The sequence below is a fragment of the Anastrepha ludens genome, chromosome 6, assembly GCF_028408465.1.
Source record: "Anastrepha ludens isolate Willacy chromosome 6, idAnaLude1.1, whole genome shotgun sequence".
Taxonomy (NCBI): Eukaryota; Metazoa; Arthropoda; class Insecta; order Diptera; family Tephritidae; genus Anastrepha; species Anastrepha ludens.
The window spans coordinates 48,077,178-48,091,729 of NC_071502.1; the positions used below are offsets into that span (position 1 = coordinate 48,077,178).

Here is a 14,552-nt window from a genome sequence, read left to right on the forward strand (position 1 = left end):
TCTCTAAGGATACCCTGCTTTTTAGAACATTTTTATATGAAATTTCATATGAGTTTGTTGCCTTTGTCGCTACTTGAGTATCAAGGTATATATTTATTTTGGAGTTGGAATGCTAATTCTTCAGCCTTTTCTACAGCAAAAACTTCTGCTTCAAGGGTACTGCAGTGATCAGGCATGTCTGATGTCTAGCTCTGCGCAATAGATTCCTCGACATGCTCCACCGAATATTTTCGAGTCGTCAGTAAATATATTAAGAAGATTGGGGCTAGGCTTCATTCGTCATTTCCACCCCCCCCTCTTCTATTATTGTTCGGAATTTCCACACCCAATTGCTTTTCACAGTCATATACTCCGTATTGTCCCATAACTCACGCCCATTGAGATGTGCCTGAATGTTTTACAACTAAGTTAATCCGCTGCGCTATGGCTTACTGCAGATTTACCTGCTAGACATTCTGCCACTAATTCTGGTTAAAAAGTTTATAAATTTTATGGGAATTGGATGAAAGCTTACAAATTTTGCACCAAGTTCGAATCTTAAGTTCATGTGGTTGTTCTAATTTTATAAAAACAAATTATTAAATTAATTTGAAAGAGAAATATAGTCAAAACTTATAAATCTCTGATGAACTTTCATTATCCCACTCACTTTATAATACATAGAAGACACTCGAATAAATTTATATTTACAATCTTTTTATTGATTATAAATCCGGAACATTTCAACATACATATCTACACATTTCACTATCCCTACTTAATCAAATTTTGGAAGCTATTACTTTTTATAAGCGATTGCATTAACAGTAGGTATTTATTTAACTGCAAAATTTTCAAAAAACATATGAAAAACAAATACATTTATTTACAACATTAACCTTTGCAATTTTTGTAGCATTGCCAGAACTTTACTCGCTGGCAGAATCTTCATCTATGGAGTCTTCTAAGGAGCTGCGGTTACCGTGGTTTCAGGTTCTTCAGTGGATTCCACTTCTGGAGTGGTTTCATCTGACTCAGTTGCAGAAGTGTTGTCGGTTGTTGATTCTTCTTCATTTGTAGATGATTCGGTTGTTGTAGTGTCAGGTTCAGTATTAGTGGATTCCGGTGGGGATGTGGATTCTGGTGCGGATGTGGATTCCGGTGGAGATGTGGATTCTGGTGCGGATGTGGATTCCGGTGGAGATGTGGATTCTGGTGCGGATGTGGATTCCGGTGCGGATGTGGATTCCGGTGGAGATGTGGATTCTGGTGCGGATGTGGATTCCGGTGCGGATGTGGATTCCGGTGGAGATGTGGATTCTGGTGCGGATGTGGATTCCGGTGGAGATGTGGATTCTGGTGCGGATGTGGATTCCGGTGTGGGTGGCTCGACAGTTGTTGACTCTGGTTGGGGAGAAGTTTTCTCTGGGGGCCCTTCTGGTTTAGTTGGTCTGTGTTCAGGTGCTTCAGAAGTTTTCTTTGGGGGCCCTTCTGGTTTAGTTGGTCTGTGTTCAGGTGCTTCAGAAGTTATCTCCGGGGGCCCTTCTGGTTTAGTTGGTCTGTGTTCAGGTGCTTCAGAAGTTATCTCCGGGGGCCCTTCTGGTTTAGTTGGTCTGTGTTCAGGTGCTTCAGAAGTTTTCTTTGGGGGCCCTTCTGGTTTAGTTGGTCTGTGTTCAGGTGCTTCAGAAGTTTTCTTTGGGGGCCCTTCTGGTTTAGTTGGTCTGTGTTCAGGTGCTTCAGAAGTTTTCTTTGGGGGCCCTTCTGGTTTAGTTGGTCTGTGTTCAGGTGCTTCAGAAGTTTTCTTTGGGGGCCCTTCTGGTTTAGTTGGTCTGTGTTCAGGTGCTTCAGAAGTTTTCTTTGGGGGCCCTTCTGGTTTAGTTGGTCTGTGTCCAGGTGCTTCAGAAGTTTTCTTTGGAGGCCCTTCTGGTTTAGTTGGTCCGTGTCCAGGTGCTTCAGTAGTTTTCTTTGGGGGCCCTTCTGGTGGTGTAGACTGACCCTTTGGTGGTGCCGCAGTAGTTTGATTTGGAAAAGCGGACACACACTTGTTCAGCTTAATCGATGCAGCAAATAAGCTCCAGGAAAGGCGTTGTATGCGGGAGCGTATAGCTATTTTATTAATCCAGGAAGATTCAACAGATTCGCTAGGTTCGCTAGATTCACTAGATTTGCTAGAAGTACTGTCAATATCACCGAATATTTCAGTAATCTGAAATTATTACCAAAAACATATATTACAATTAATACATTTCATAAGCAAGTTGAAAATACTGGGCTCGTTACTTACCACTTCGACATAGCAATTAAGTCGTTCGTCGGCTGACTGCAGTGCGCCACACTCCTCTATATCCTCCACGAATTGTTCTAGCAATTCCTCTGCATCATTTTCGCGTACATACAGCTTTAAGCTGGATTCTTTAATTCTTCCTATATCGCGGACTTTGCGTCCAACAACGGAAATAGATCGCACATAATTAATATTGTATACATCCACGCATCGCTGAGCGCTATTAGAAAAGTGTTGTTGTATTTTCTTCACTGCTGTCCAGGGATTGAATATAGCTGTGAATAAGTCAGCTGCAGCAGGTACGAGTGAACGGTCAACTTCACCAATGGTTTCGCTGATGACGAAATCTGGGCGTTCATGCGATCTAGCAGCGGATACCTGAATAGGAATTATACTTTTTTAGACACTGTAGCTTATTTTTTGTTTTTTTGTGTTTTCACAAACTCAATTATTCAAAACTTGATTATTAAGTAGTTTTAATTCGACTTACGCTCACACAGAGCAGCATTAAAAATGCTGAGCCCAACGTTATTGTCACTTTCATGTTCGTTTAATTTCTACTTTCTAAACGATTTTGCTCATCTTTTATAAGTAAGGCAGCTGCAAATTTGTGAAGTGTTTGATTTATTTCAAAGACAATTCCGTAGATAAAAGATAAGTCTATTATTTAAACAATGTCTTTAACCCTTTGTTAGTGATGTTATGTTTTCTTGGTCTGTACGACCATATCAAATTTTCTTTTATCAACTACTCATATTAATATTAGATAGTAATACAGGGTGGCTCATGAATTTTGCTGTATTACATTTGAATAGGTTTTTTTTGATTTTTATAAAATAATAAAATTTAAATGCTGAGTAATGAATGTTCGATATTTTGTGACGCATGCCCGGATTTGTGCATGAGTACCACGCGGTACGACACAAGTTCAAAAAAAAAAAAAAAAAAAAAAAAAAAATTAAATAAAAAAAAAAAATTTTTTGAAAAAAATTATTTTTTGCCAGTTTTTAAGAAAAAGCGCCATCAGGTTTTTTCTTATGTTTTTAGTTAATAGCAGTTTACTCGAGCCTACAAATAAACCAATTTTCGTGAACTTCGACACACTTGCCCACAGCATTTTTCTTAGTTTTACTAGACCTACAACTCTTGTTAAGTTTCCGCAAAAGTATCGTAATTTCATTGAAAAATTTCCCAAACCTGGTTATGAGTGAACTTTCCTCATTTCACATAGTTGAGAAGAATTTCCTCGCGGTATAGTTCAGGTAAGAAAAATCCTTCCATAAAATATGAAAAACGGTATTCAGTAATCAATACACAACCATTGCTTCAAAAACTCTAACCGCGTAATGCAGCTTAATGAAATTTCCCAAAACGTTACTCCAGCCGGGTGCCTTTTAAGTCAAAATGGATTTCAACATAAATGCATTTCGACATAAAAATGCAATTTAACATATCTCTTTGTATGCTTCAGCCATTTGAAGAATTCCAAGTGAGTTGAGAACTCTGTGGGTTCCTGTTTCAGGAGGCTGAAACTTAAAATTAACAAAGTTCAAAATTTTCTGCAGATTTGGCCACAGTGATGAGTTACTGATTTGAGCAGACAAATTCCCTTTGAAGAGCCTAAAGTGAGTTGTGAAATTTCGGTGACAATATCTTCTATTTTAATGCTCCAACGACATTTCAAATTGTTTTCTTGAGTATTCTACGAAAATGCTTTTAATAAAATTTTACGATATCACAATCTTTCATTGTGCTGATAAATTTTATAATTTTTGCCGATTTTTTGAAAGCAAATTTAAAAAAACGGGATTCAACGACTGTTTTACTACTTTTGAGAATATTAACAAAGCTCGAGCTGGTTTCGGCAGTTGCACTGTATTTTTGTTTTTTTTTATTTCATCATACAAAATTCGACAAGCATAATCTGCGAAAGAAAAAGACACACGATTGAGTACAAATTTCTCATTTACTGTGCATTTTGTGACTAGATCGACATTTTCGCTGTCACACGTGGTTAATTTTTTTGGTAGCGCGTTACGCCAGTCACCCTGTACTATAGTTGGAATACGAGTACTCGTATGTGACGCATGGATTACGTAAATCCTTTTGTTTTGCAGCAAAAATCAGTTTTTAATATTTTATGCCCCTAGTGAGAAAACCGCAATGTTTTCCTTTGGCTTAAGAGAAACGGGATAAGATAAAATTTTCTGAATAATCCTATTATTTCCATTGACCAGCTCCACATTATTTCATAGCGGATATTATTTAATCGTTTTTTGTTCTACTTAGTAATATTCATGATAAAAAGCAACTGGTAGATCTCACCTCTACTTTTACCACACTTTTGCAATGCAATCACTGCAATGCGTTTTTCCTCAGCTCCCCACTCCAAGCGAAATTTGCCACGAAACTGGGTATAATTTATGAGTAGATAATGCATGCGAACAAAAGCAAAAACGCGGGAACTTTTTTCTGCGAATTTCTTCTCGCCGTAGTCACAGAATTTATGGCAAGACTAAGTACAAATGTACGGATATATTTTTTATTTTTGCTTATGCCCCTTTCATATCATATCGAATTAGTGTCATACTTCACGTAAGCGACGAGGGCGCGGGACCCCACATAGCAAATAATTTTTGCTCGAGACTTTCGTCAGTAGTCGAGTTAATTTATCTCTATACTCATCCATATGTCAGCATTTAGTTACTTAGATTTCTTGAGTGAATAATTTCCTATCGGAAGTTCGCATTTACAGTCACTTGTTGTTGAGTGGTTTCTCAATAAGTACTCGTATATTAAGGTAATAACAATTCGAGAGCGTATGGTGGTATTGGGTAGCTAGAAAGGTTCGGTAATGAATTTTAATAAAGTTTAAATAAGTTTTGGACGTTTTTTGAAGTAGTACTCTGATCGATACATACATTTTTTGGAAAGTTTCCGTTGTTCGGATGTTGTCATCGTCCACGCTTCTGCACCATATGGCAGCACGGGCATGATGAGAGTCTTGTAGAGTGTTAGTTTTGTTCGTCGGGAGAGGAAATTCAAATTGAAATTTAAAAGGTCGAGCCAAGGAGTACCAGGATATTTTGTGCCTCCTAAAACACTCAGGCTAAAAAGCCCATTGTATTTAAAGCTCTGGAAAGGGGGTAGTTAGTCAAGGAGGGAAGCAGAAAAGTATCAGAGAAATAGATAGGAAAGAATAGAGACATAGATAGCGATAGTTAATCCTGTGAGAGTTTTCCACATTCTTTGGCGAATCTGTAAATATCCTCCAGTTTTAGAGAACGAATATTACCCATTCTCATGACATCGGAACCCAAAACTCGTAGCCGTGCTCTAGCAAAGGCAGGATACTCACAGAGAAAAAGCTCAGTACTATCCGCCTCCTCCAAGCACGACAGGCACATTGGGTCCTCAATGATTCCTCATGGTGGTCATATGCTGACCCCATGAGTTGTGTTCTGTAATATATTAATAGCCACCATCAACCGAACGTCTTTCCTTCTAAGTTTTAGTAGAAAGTTTGACAGTTTTCTGTTCGGACTTGTCACAAAACACTTTGCAGTTCTGCAGCGTTCCAGACCGGACCATCCGCTTTTATGTAGATTGCCTACGCAAACGCTGATCCAATTCTTGATTCCTGCAGAACTAGTTCCGATTATTGGCTCTGGCCTTTTTGCGAGCACCGCTGATCGACGGTTGGCCAGTTTGCCGGCAATTTCGTTTCTTTGAACACCGGAGTGTCCCACAAACCATATAAGTACAAACCTGTTTTGTCTTGCGGCAGAATTAAGCTTCTTCTTACATTCTTGAACAACTCACCTCAACTTCAACAAGCCTCAACTTCGTGTTCTCCATTCGGCTACTTTCAGGAGGGCAAACACTTCTGTTTGGAAAATAGTTGCCATTTCCCCCATAGCATAGTGAGTTTAAGTACCATCCGGCTCCAAACCTTATTTCATTCTTGGGCCCATCGGTAAAGAAAATATCCGTCAAACCTGCCTGCATGCATTCTGGATTGCTCCATTGCTCACCCAATGGAAATCTGACATCAAATTTCCTTCCAAATGAAATTGTGGGTATCAGGTCGTCTTTAGGTGGCAAAAACAGTGGATACTGCTCCGACAGCAACTTAAAGATTTCTCTGTGTCCCAGGAGTGCCGTAGATGCTTTGGTATGCTGCAGATTTATCTGTGTAAATATTATTTCAGTCATGAGACTGAGTATATTTACGCTTTGCCCTCCACCTTATCCTGGACACGGAAATGGATTCGCCCCAGATGTAGGTGAGGACGGCACCCGTACTTCGACGTAACAAACTTGAGGGGACTTTGAGGACTTTACCACTCAATTGCCTACTTTGCCCAAAGTAGCACTTGTTGGTAAAAGAGATTCTTCATTGGATTTCAAGGCTGACATTGTTATCGGTGTTAATGCTGGCTCCTAATAAACGAAGTCTTTTACAACCTCAAAATTATAACTGTCAACAGTGACGTGGGTACCGAACGCGAGTGCGCCGACTGTTTGTTTGATGACAGGAGGTGCTTCGTTTTGTACTCGTTCACCACCAGACCCATTCGCTTTGCCTCTTTATCCAGTTTCGAGAAGGGAGAACTAACAACGAGGTTGTTAAGGCCGATGATGTCAATATCATCGGCATACGCCAACAATTGTACGCTCTTATAAAAAATTGTGCCTGAGCGATTAAGTTCTGCGGCTCATACGATGCTCTCCAACATCCGGTTAAAGAAGTCACACGACACCGAGTCACCCTGTCTGAAATCTCGTTTGGTATCAAACGGCTCGGAGAGGTCCTTCCCAATTCTGACGGCGCTGCTGGTCTTGAGCAACGTCATCTTGCATAACCGTATGAGTTTTGCGGGAATACCAAATTCAGACATCGCGGCATACAGATAACTCATCTTCGTACTGTCGAATGCAGCTTTGAAATCGGCGAAAAGATGGTGTGTGTCGATTCTCCTTTCATGGGTCTTTTCCAAGATTTGGCGTATTGTGAATATTTGGTCGATGGTAGACTTTCCAGGTCTGAATCCACACTGATAAGGTCCAATCAGTTGGTTGACGGGGGGCTTCAGCCTTTCACACAATACGCTCGCTAGAACCTTATAGGCGATATTTAGAAGACTAATCCCGCGGTAATTGGCACAGATTGCAGGATCGCCCTTCTTATGGATTGGGCAGAGCCCACTTAAATTCCAATCGCCACGCATGCTTTCATCCGACCATATTTTGCATAGGAGCTGATGCATGCACCTTACCAGCTCCTCGCCGCCATGTTTGAATAGGTCACCCGGCAGTCCGTCGGCGCCCCCGGCTGTGTTGTTCTTTAGCCGCGTTATCGCTATTCTCACCTCGTCATGGTCGGGTTGCGGAACGACAATTCCGTCGCCAACGATTGGGGTGTCGGGATCTTCACATTCTCTGCGACATGTGCAGCTATCACTGTTTAACAGGTTCGAGAAGCGTTCCCTCCATAATTTAAGAATGCCCTGGATGTCAGTCACCAGTTCGCCTTCTTTGTTCCTACAGCAAACGCTTCGGTCTTGAAACCTTCTGTAAGCCGCCGAACTTTCTGGTAGAATTTCGGGCATTGTACCTATTGGCCAGTATCTCAAGTTCCTCGCACTAACGTATTTCGGCCTCTCGGTTCTTCTTCTCTTCCAAATGTATGCCGAATCTACAGTTAATTGATATATTTCATGAATACTTACATGTGAGACTTAGTGCACTTTCGCCGTGATTTCACTGGCTTATTAAATTTGGTTTATCTTTCACATAAATTTTTTGGAGCAAATACCAACAAAACAGTCCACTAATTTTTTGCACTTTTCCATTTTCATTGAAACAAAAACCAAAATATAGTCATAGTTAATATTTTAATTCCTTCTGAAATGTGATTTTGTTTCACTAAAATATATAACTTTTTTTCATCTTACAAAATATTATGTATCGAAACCCTTAAACTCGAGTAATAGTTTAAGGGGGTATTCTAGTGTGGAATTTTTTGCATATTTACAAAGCTCACACATTTAAGAAAATGTTATTAAGAGGACTTTTTAAAATTCCTATCATTTCATGAGTTATAGTCGTTTGGGTGACATGTCAACGGTTCCGATCTCACCGCTTCAAGTCAACTTTGAACGCGTTTTTCTCAAAACTACTTTTTTGTGGGGTGGTGGTAAGGATATCTCTAGTTCTAAAGCACCAATTTACTTCAAATATGGAGAGGACGTTCTTTATATATATCTTTATCGGATGATCCTGGCTCGGAACTATAGCTTTTCAATTGGAACAAAACCGGAATTGTTGAAAAAATATGCAAAGAAGTTTTTTTTCCAACAGCCACCATATTGTGAAAAACATTTTTTAACGCTCCTTCGAAAGTGGAATCTATAGTTATTAAGAATTTGTTTGGTGTTTATTTTTCAGATCACCTGGAGGGCTGTAATCATGTACGCTAGGACACCCTCTATTTTTTGGACCCCCTAATTTGACTGCGCGTAATTTTGCCAACTTAAATTTGTTTTGGTTAGTTTTTAATGTAATAATTAAGAATCAGTTAACAATAAACAAATGATAATAGGGGGATAACACAATTTTTTTTGTTCCCTTTCTACAGCGCTTCAAAAACCGGGCGATATTCATGCCTCTACACTAGAATACCCGCTTAAAGCCGCATATCGGCAATTTGTTATTAAACCATTTAAACGATCCAATAACAATTTTTTAGTTTGTATGCACATATGTACATATATACTTATTTCCAACGGAATAATTATTAATTGAATACAAATATTTTCATACTTGTTCGATATATTAAGCAAGACCTATAGCCCTCACTAATTTTCTTGCATACGAGTATTGAAAACAATAAAGGCGCGATGAATTTTATCTTCTGCAAAGCTGAATTGATAAAATTCCAAACACACTTATGTTCTTAACGTATATTTATGTAATGTTTACAGAATTTTGAATAAACAAATATTATCAGATTTTGTGTATTCTATTGCGTACTTTACCGGATTTCCTAATTAAAAATGCCGATTTGAGTCATAGGTTTTTTTACCATCGACAGACTCTTTGTCGCTGGAAACATTGACTATTAATCAATAATACTCAAGCACACTTAACACATTACATGGCATTAATACCTTTTACGTCGAGTGATCGTAATCTGCGGGAGAAGTATTTTTATTCTAAGCGTTTTATTGGACTAAGCGTGACGACGTTATGAACTTAATAAATTGTGCTATTTTTAATGCATATCTAGTACACAATATGGCTAAGAAATCAAGAAATACATATAGAATTTTTTATTAGAAATAGTTCGTAGTTTGATAACAGACCAGTTTCCCGCGATACCTCACAAACAACTAGCGGCGATGCTCCGTAAGCAATGTGTTAAGAATTATTGAAAAAATATTTAATTAAGTAATAATAATAATTAAAATAATTAATTAAATTTAATTTATATATACTTTATCGATCCTACTGAGCATATGTTTGTACAAGAGCATAGTTTAGAGAAGAGATTGAGAGGTAGAGATGAAGATTTTTTCCCTCTAAAAATTGTATTTTTTGTGTTTCTTGACGTATGAAAACTATTTGACTGGGTACTAAGTTCATAGCGTTCTATATTTTCTTTTATTTCACAACAATTTGTTTGCTGTTTGGCAAAGGGTAAGTATTCATTCGATAGAACTTTATCTGCTCTATCACACTATGTTCATTGTATTTTTAAGTTATTTAATTTTTTCTTAGTTTTGAGGCTTAGAAATGGAACATTCAGAAGGCAAAAATCAACATTTTCGACACCTGCTTCTCTTTGCTTTTCATCGATGTCAAAAAGCTTTCGAAGCAGACCAGGACATTTGCGATGTTTATGAAGAAGGTGTCGTAGACGAGTCCACCGTATGGAAAGGGTAAAACAAAGTACAAAAATGGTGACTTTGACGTCGATGACACGTCCCGCAGCGGAAGGCCTTCTGAACTCGATGAAGAACGTCTCAATTCACTTTTGAAGGAAAACGGTCGCCAAATCAGCAGTGAATTGGAAAAAATAATGAGCTGGGATCATTAAACGATTCTCAATCACCTTCATTCAATGGAATTTACTGACAAATTGAGAGCCTGAGTGCCTCACGTGCTCAACAGAAAAAACAAGGAAGTTGCCTTCAAATTGCTTCTCAGCATCTCGCCCGCCACCGAGCAATACGCGGTCATAAAGAATGCTTTTTGTACCGAATCGTCACAGGAGATGGGAAATTGTGCCCTTATATCAATGTGAAGCAAAGAAAGGAGTGGATGGCTCCAGGAGATACACCAAAGCTGAGAATCAAGCCAGATCTACATCGAAAGAAGGTCATGATATGTGTTTGGTGAGACTGGAACTCTACGTTGCCCTGCTACACCACATGAATGAGGGTATTCAACTGAAAAGGCCTAATAAACATGAACAAACCCTACTCCTCCCTGATAATGCCAGGCCGCATGTTGCACAACTCGTTAAAACCGCACTTTAAAAGCTCGAATGGGAGGTCCTTGAGCATCCGCCGTATTCTCTGGATATTCCACCGACCGATTGCCATCTTTTCCGCTCCCTGTCAAAACATATGAAGGACATAACCTTCGATAATAAAGAGGTCCTCAAAAGCTCGCTCAACAACTTCTTCGACACCAGGCCAGGCGAATTTTGGCAGAACGTATCAACAAATTCATCGAGAGGTGAGGAGAGGTCCTAAACAGCAACGGCGAATAAATAATTAAATAACTCATTGATATAATTATTGTTTTTTGTTCAAATAAAAATCTTCCGTAAAAACGACACGAACTTATTCCCCCATTAAATACCAGTAAATGAGGGAACCAGATTATGGATTCTTCCGGGCTTATATAGGCACATTTTTAAGCTAGCCAACTACTTCAAAAATATTCACGCTACTGTTACTCGTACTAAAAAATATTCATAATTTTTTTAAATATAAATTTCTATGGGTATTTTTCTACTCATTGGTCCATAATAGATTCCCTAAGAGAAACTTCAATAAATGCTTCGAATGCTAAAACATACTAATGTCTAAGCCATAATTTAGTACGGCATGTCACAATTAGATATGTTCATCAGTGCATATCACTGCTTTCCTCTCTCTCTCTCTTTCTCATATAGCAAACCTTTAGTTGAGGCATCCGGATGAATTTCTCATGTAAAATTTCTGATTCTGGTTAGGATAGGTTAGATTATGTTGAGCTGGCTGGCGGAAAGCTGTCACATAGACCTAGTGGTCCTTAGTGGTTCGGATGGTGACCTTTACGTTTCTCTGTAGTAGATATCTTATAATAAGTCTGCGTCTTTTACGAATCTAAGTGGCCTCTGAAGCTCTAACCCCGAGATGCGTTCCAGCTTTTCATTTTGTAAAGCTCCTGGGCATTTCATTCGTGTTCTAGGGCAAGAGCATAGAAATCTGCAGTTATGATTGTTTGCAATTCCTATCTTGTATGCGTCTGCCGCTAGCCAAAATGTGACCTGTCAGTATATCTACGATATTTCTGCTTTCTTTTCTAAATAGAGCTAATACAAATCTGGCGTATTTATCTGCATTCTGTATACAAACAATTTTCTCGGTTTTGCAAGTGGCTTAATTGTTCCACCTGCTGTCGCTCCGTCCTTTCACGTCCACAGCGATCGGTTCCCAATAGATGTGCAGTCGTCTGTCTGCGGCCAGTCCCTCTAAGGTCACCCTGCTGTTTAGAGCGTTTTTACATATAGTATATATGCATTTTTATGTGAGTTTCTTGCTTTCATCGCTATTTCATTGTCAACGTACATATTTATTTATCTTGGAGTTGCACGAAGTCTTTTTTCTGAAGCCTTTCCTACAGCAAATACTTCTTCAGTGATCCGGCAGCTTGATAGATGTCTGACGCCTAGCTCTGCGCAATAGATTCCTGACCCGAATCCGTCGAATACTTTCGAGTCGTCAGTAAATATTGTATATTAAGCATATTCGGGCTAGTCTTCATTCGTCATTTCCACCCCCCCTCTTCTATTATTGTTCGGAATTTCCACACCCAATTGCCTTTCACAGTCATATACTCCGTATTGTCCCATAACTCACGCCCATTGAGATGTGCCTGAATGTTTTACAACTAAGTTAATCCGCTGCGCTATGGCTTACTGCAGATTTACCTGCTAGACATTCTGCCACTAATTCTGGTTAAAAAGTTTATAAATTTTATGGGAATTGGATGAAAGCTTACAAATATTGCACCAAATTCGAAACTATAGTTCATTTGGTTGTTCTAATTTTATAAAAACAAATTATTAAAATTAATTTGAAAGAGAAATATAGTCAAAACTTATAAATCTCTGATGAACTATCATTATCCCACTCACTTTATAATACATAGAAGACACTCGAATAAATTTATATTATATTTACAATCTTTTTATTGATTATAAATCCGGAACATTTCAACATACATATCTACACATTTCACTATCCCTACTTAATCAAATTTTAGAAGCTATTACTTTTTATAAGCGATTGCATTAACAGTAGGTATTTATTTAACTGCAAAATTTTCAAAAAACATATGAAAAACAAATACTTTTATTTACAACATTAACCTTTGCAATTTTTGTAGCATTGCTAGAATTTTACTCATTGACAGAATCTTCATCTGTGGAATCTTCTAAGGAGCTGCGGTTACCGTGGTTTCAGGTTCTTCAGTGGACTCCTCTTCTGGAGTGGTTTCATCTGACTCAGTTGCAGAAGTGTTGTCGGTTGTTGATTCTTCTTCAGTTGCAGATGATTCGGTAGTGTCTGGCTCAGTGGATTCCGGTTCAACAGTTGTTGATTCTGGTTGGGGCCTTTCTGGTTTAGGAGGCGTTGGCCTGTGTTCAGGTGCTTCAGAAGTTTTCTTTGGGGGCCTTTCTGGTTTAGTTGGTCTGTGTCCATGTGCTTCAGAAGCTTCCTCTGAGGACTCTTCTGGTTTAGAAGGCCTTGGTCTGTGTCTATGTGCTTCAGAAGCTTCCTCTGAGGACTCTTCTGGTTTAGAAGGCCTTGGTCTGAAGCCATGTATAGAGAGGCCCGATTCGTTGATGACTAAACCTGGGCGTTCATGCGATCTATCAGCGGATACCTGAATAGGAATTATACTTTTTAGACACTGTTGCTAATTTTTTTTTGTTTTTGTTTTCGAAAACTCAATTATTCAAAAATTGATTATCAAGTAGTTTTAATTCGACTTACGCTCACACAGAGGAGCATTAAAAATGCTGAGCACAACGTTATTGTCACTTTCATGTTTGATTAACTTCTACTTTCTAAACGATTTTGCTGATCTTTTATAAGTGAGGCAGCTGCAAATTTGTGAAGTGTTTGATTTATTTCAAAGGTAATTCCATCGATAAAAGATAAGTCTATTATTTCAACAATTTCTTTAACACTTTAATAGTGATGTTATGGTTTCTTGGTCTATACGACCATATCAAATTTTCTTTGATCAACTACTCGTATTAATATTAGATGTAATACAGGGTGGCTCATGAATTTTGCTGTATTACATTTGAATAGGTTTTTTTGATTTTTATAAACTAATAAAATTTAAATGCTGAGTAATGAATGTTCGATATTTTGTGACGCATGCCCGGATTTGTGCATGAGTACCACGCGACAAGTCCCGGATTCGATACTCACTGTGTGTACGAAACACTTGGCGGTAGAAAAGTTTTTTTTGCGTGAATATTTCTGCTATGTATAAGTTGGTCATAAAATACCATGAGCGCTCCTCCTCCTATTTTTGGTGTGCGTCTCAATGTTGTTCCATAAATGGAGGGACCTACAGTTTCAAACCGACTCCAAACGGCAGATATTTTTTATGAGGAGCTTTTTCATGGCAGAAATACGCTCGGAGGTTTGCCATTGCCTACCGAGGGGCGACCGCTATTAGATTCGCTATTAGATTCGAACCAACGTTCTCTCTGTGAATTCCGAATGGTAATCACGCACGAACCCATTCGGCTATGGCGGCCTAAAAAAAATCATGTGAGGCAATTCTTTGCTTGGTGTCTGTGACAGTTCTGCATTACAGTACTCCAAAATGGAGGAAAAATAGAAAATTTAATAAATTTTTTAATACCACTAAAGCGAAGGTGAAAAGTCGAAGCAAGCATTCAAAAACTTTTTGCTTCTTTTTGACTCAATCAAATTCAATTGGAAGGTGGTAATTAAAGAAATTTTATTTTGTAAAATGGTCGCCGAAGATG

General features: G+C 38.6%; 2 protein-coding genes across 2 annotated transcripts; both read right to left on the minus strand.

The window, feature by feature from the left end:
- Window positions 1-675: 675 nt before the first annotated feature.
- On the minus strand, window positions 676-2,840 carry LOC128867796 (basic salivary proline-rich protein 2-like). Its single transcript, XM_054109302.1, has 3 exons — window positions 2,754-2,840; window positions 2,264-2,641; window positions 676-2,185 (listed from the first exon to the last, which is right to left on the minus strand). The coding sequence occupies exons 1-3, from the start codon at window positions 2,805-2,807 to the stop codon at window positions 944-946; spliced, it is 1,674 nt and encodes a 557-aa protein (XP_053965277.1). The 5' UTR covers window positions 2,808-2,840; the 3' UTR covers window positions 676-943.
- Window positions 2,841-12,703: 9,863 nt separating this feature from the next.
- On the minus strand, window positions 12,704-13,624 carry LOC128866940 (uncharacterized). The gene is made up of 2 exons (XM_054108000.1): window positions 13,537-13,624; window positions 12,704-13,426 (listed from the first exon to the last, which is right to left on the minus strand). Exons 1-2 carry the CDS (start codon window positions 13,588-13,590, stop codon window positions 12,977-12,979), a joined length of 504 nt encoding a protein of 167 aa, XP_053963975.1. The 5' UTR covers window positions 13,591-13,624; the 3' UTR covers window positions 12,704-12,976.
- Between the last annotated feature and the right edge of the window lie 928 nt (window positions 13,625-14,552).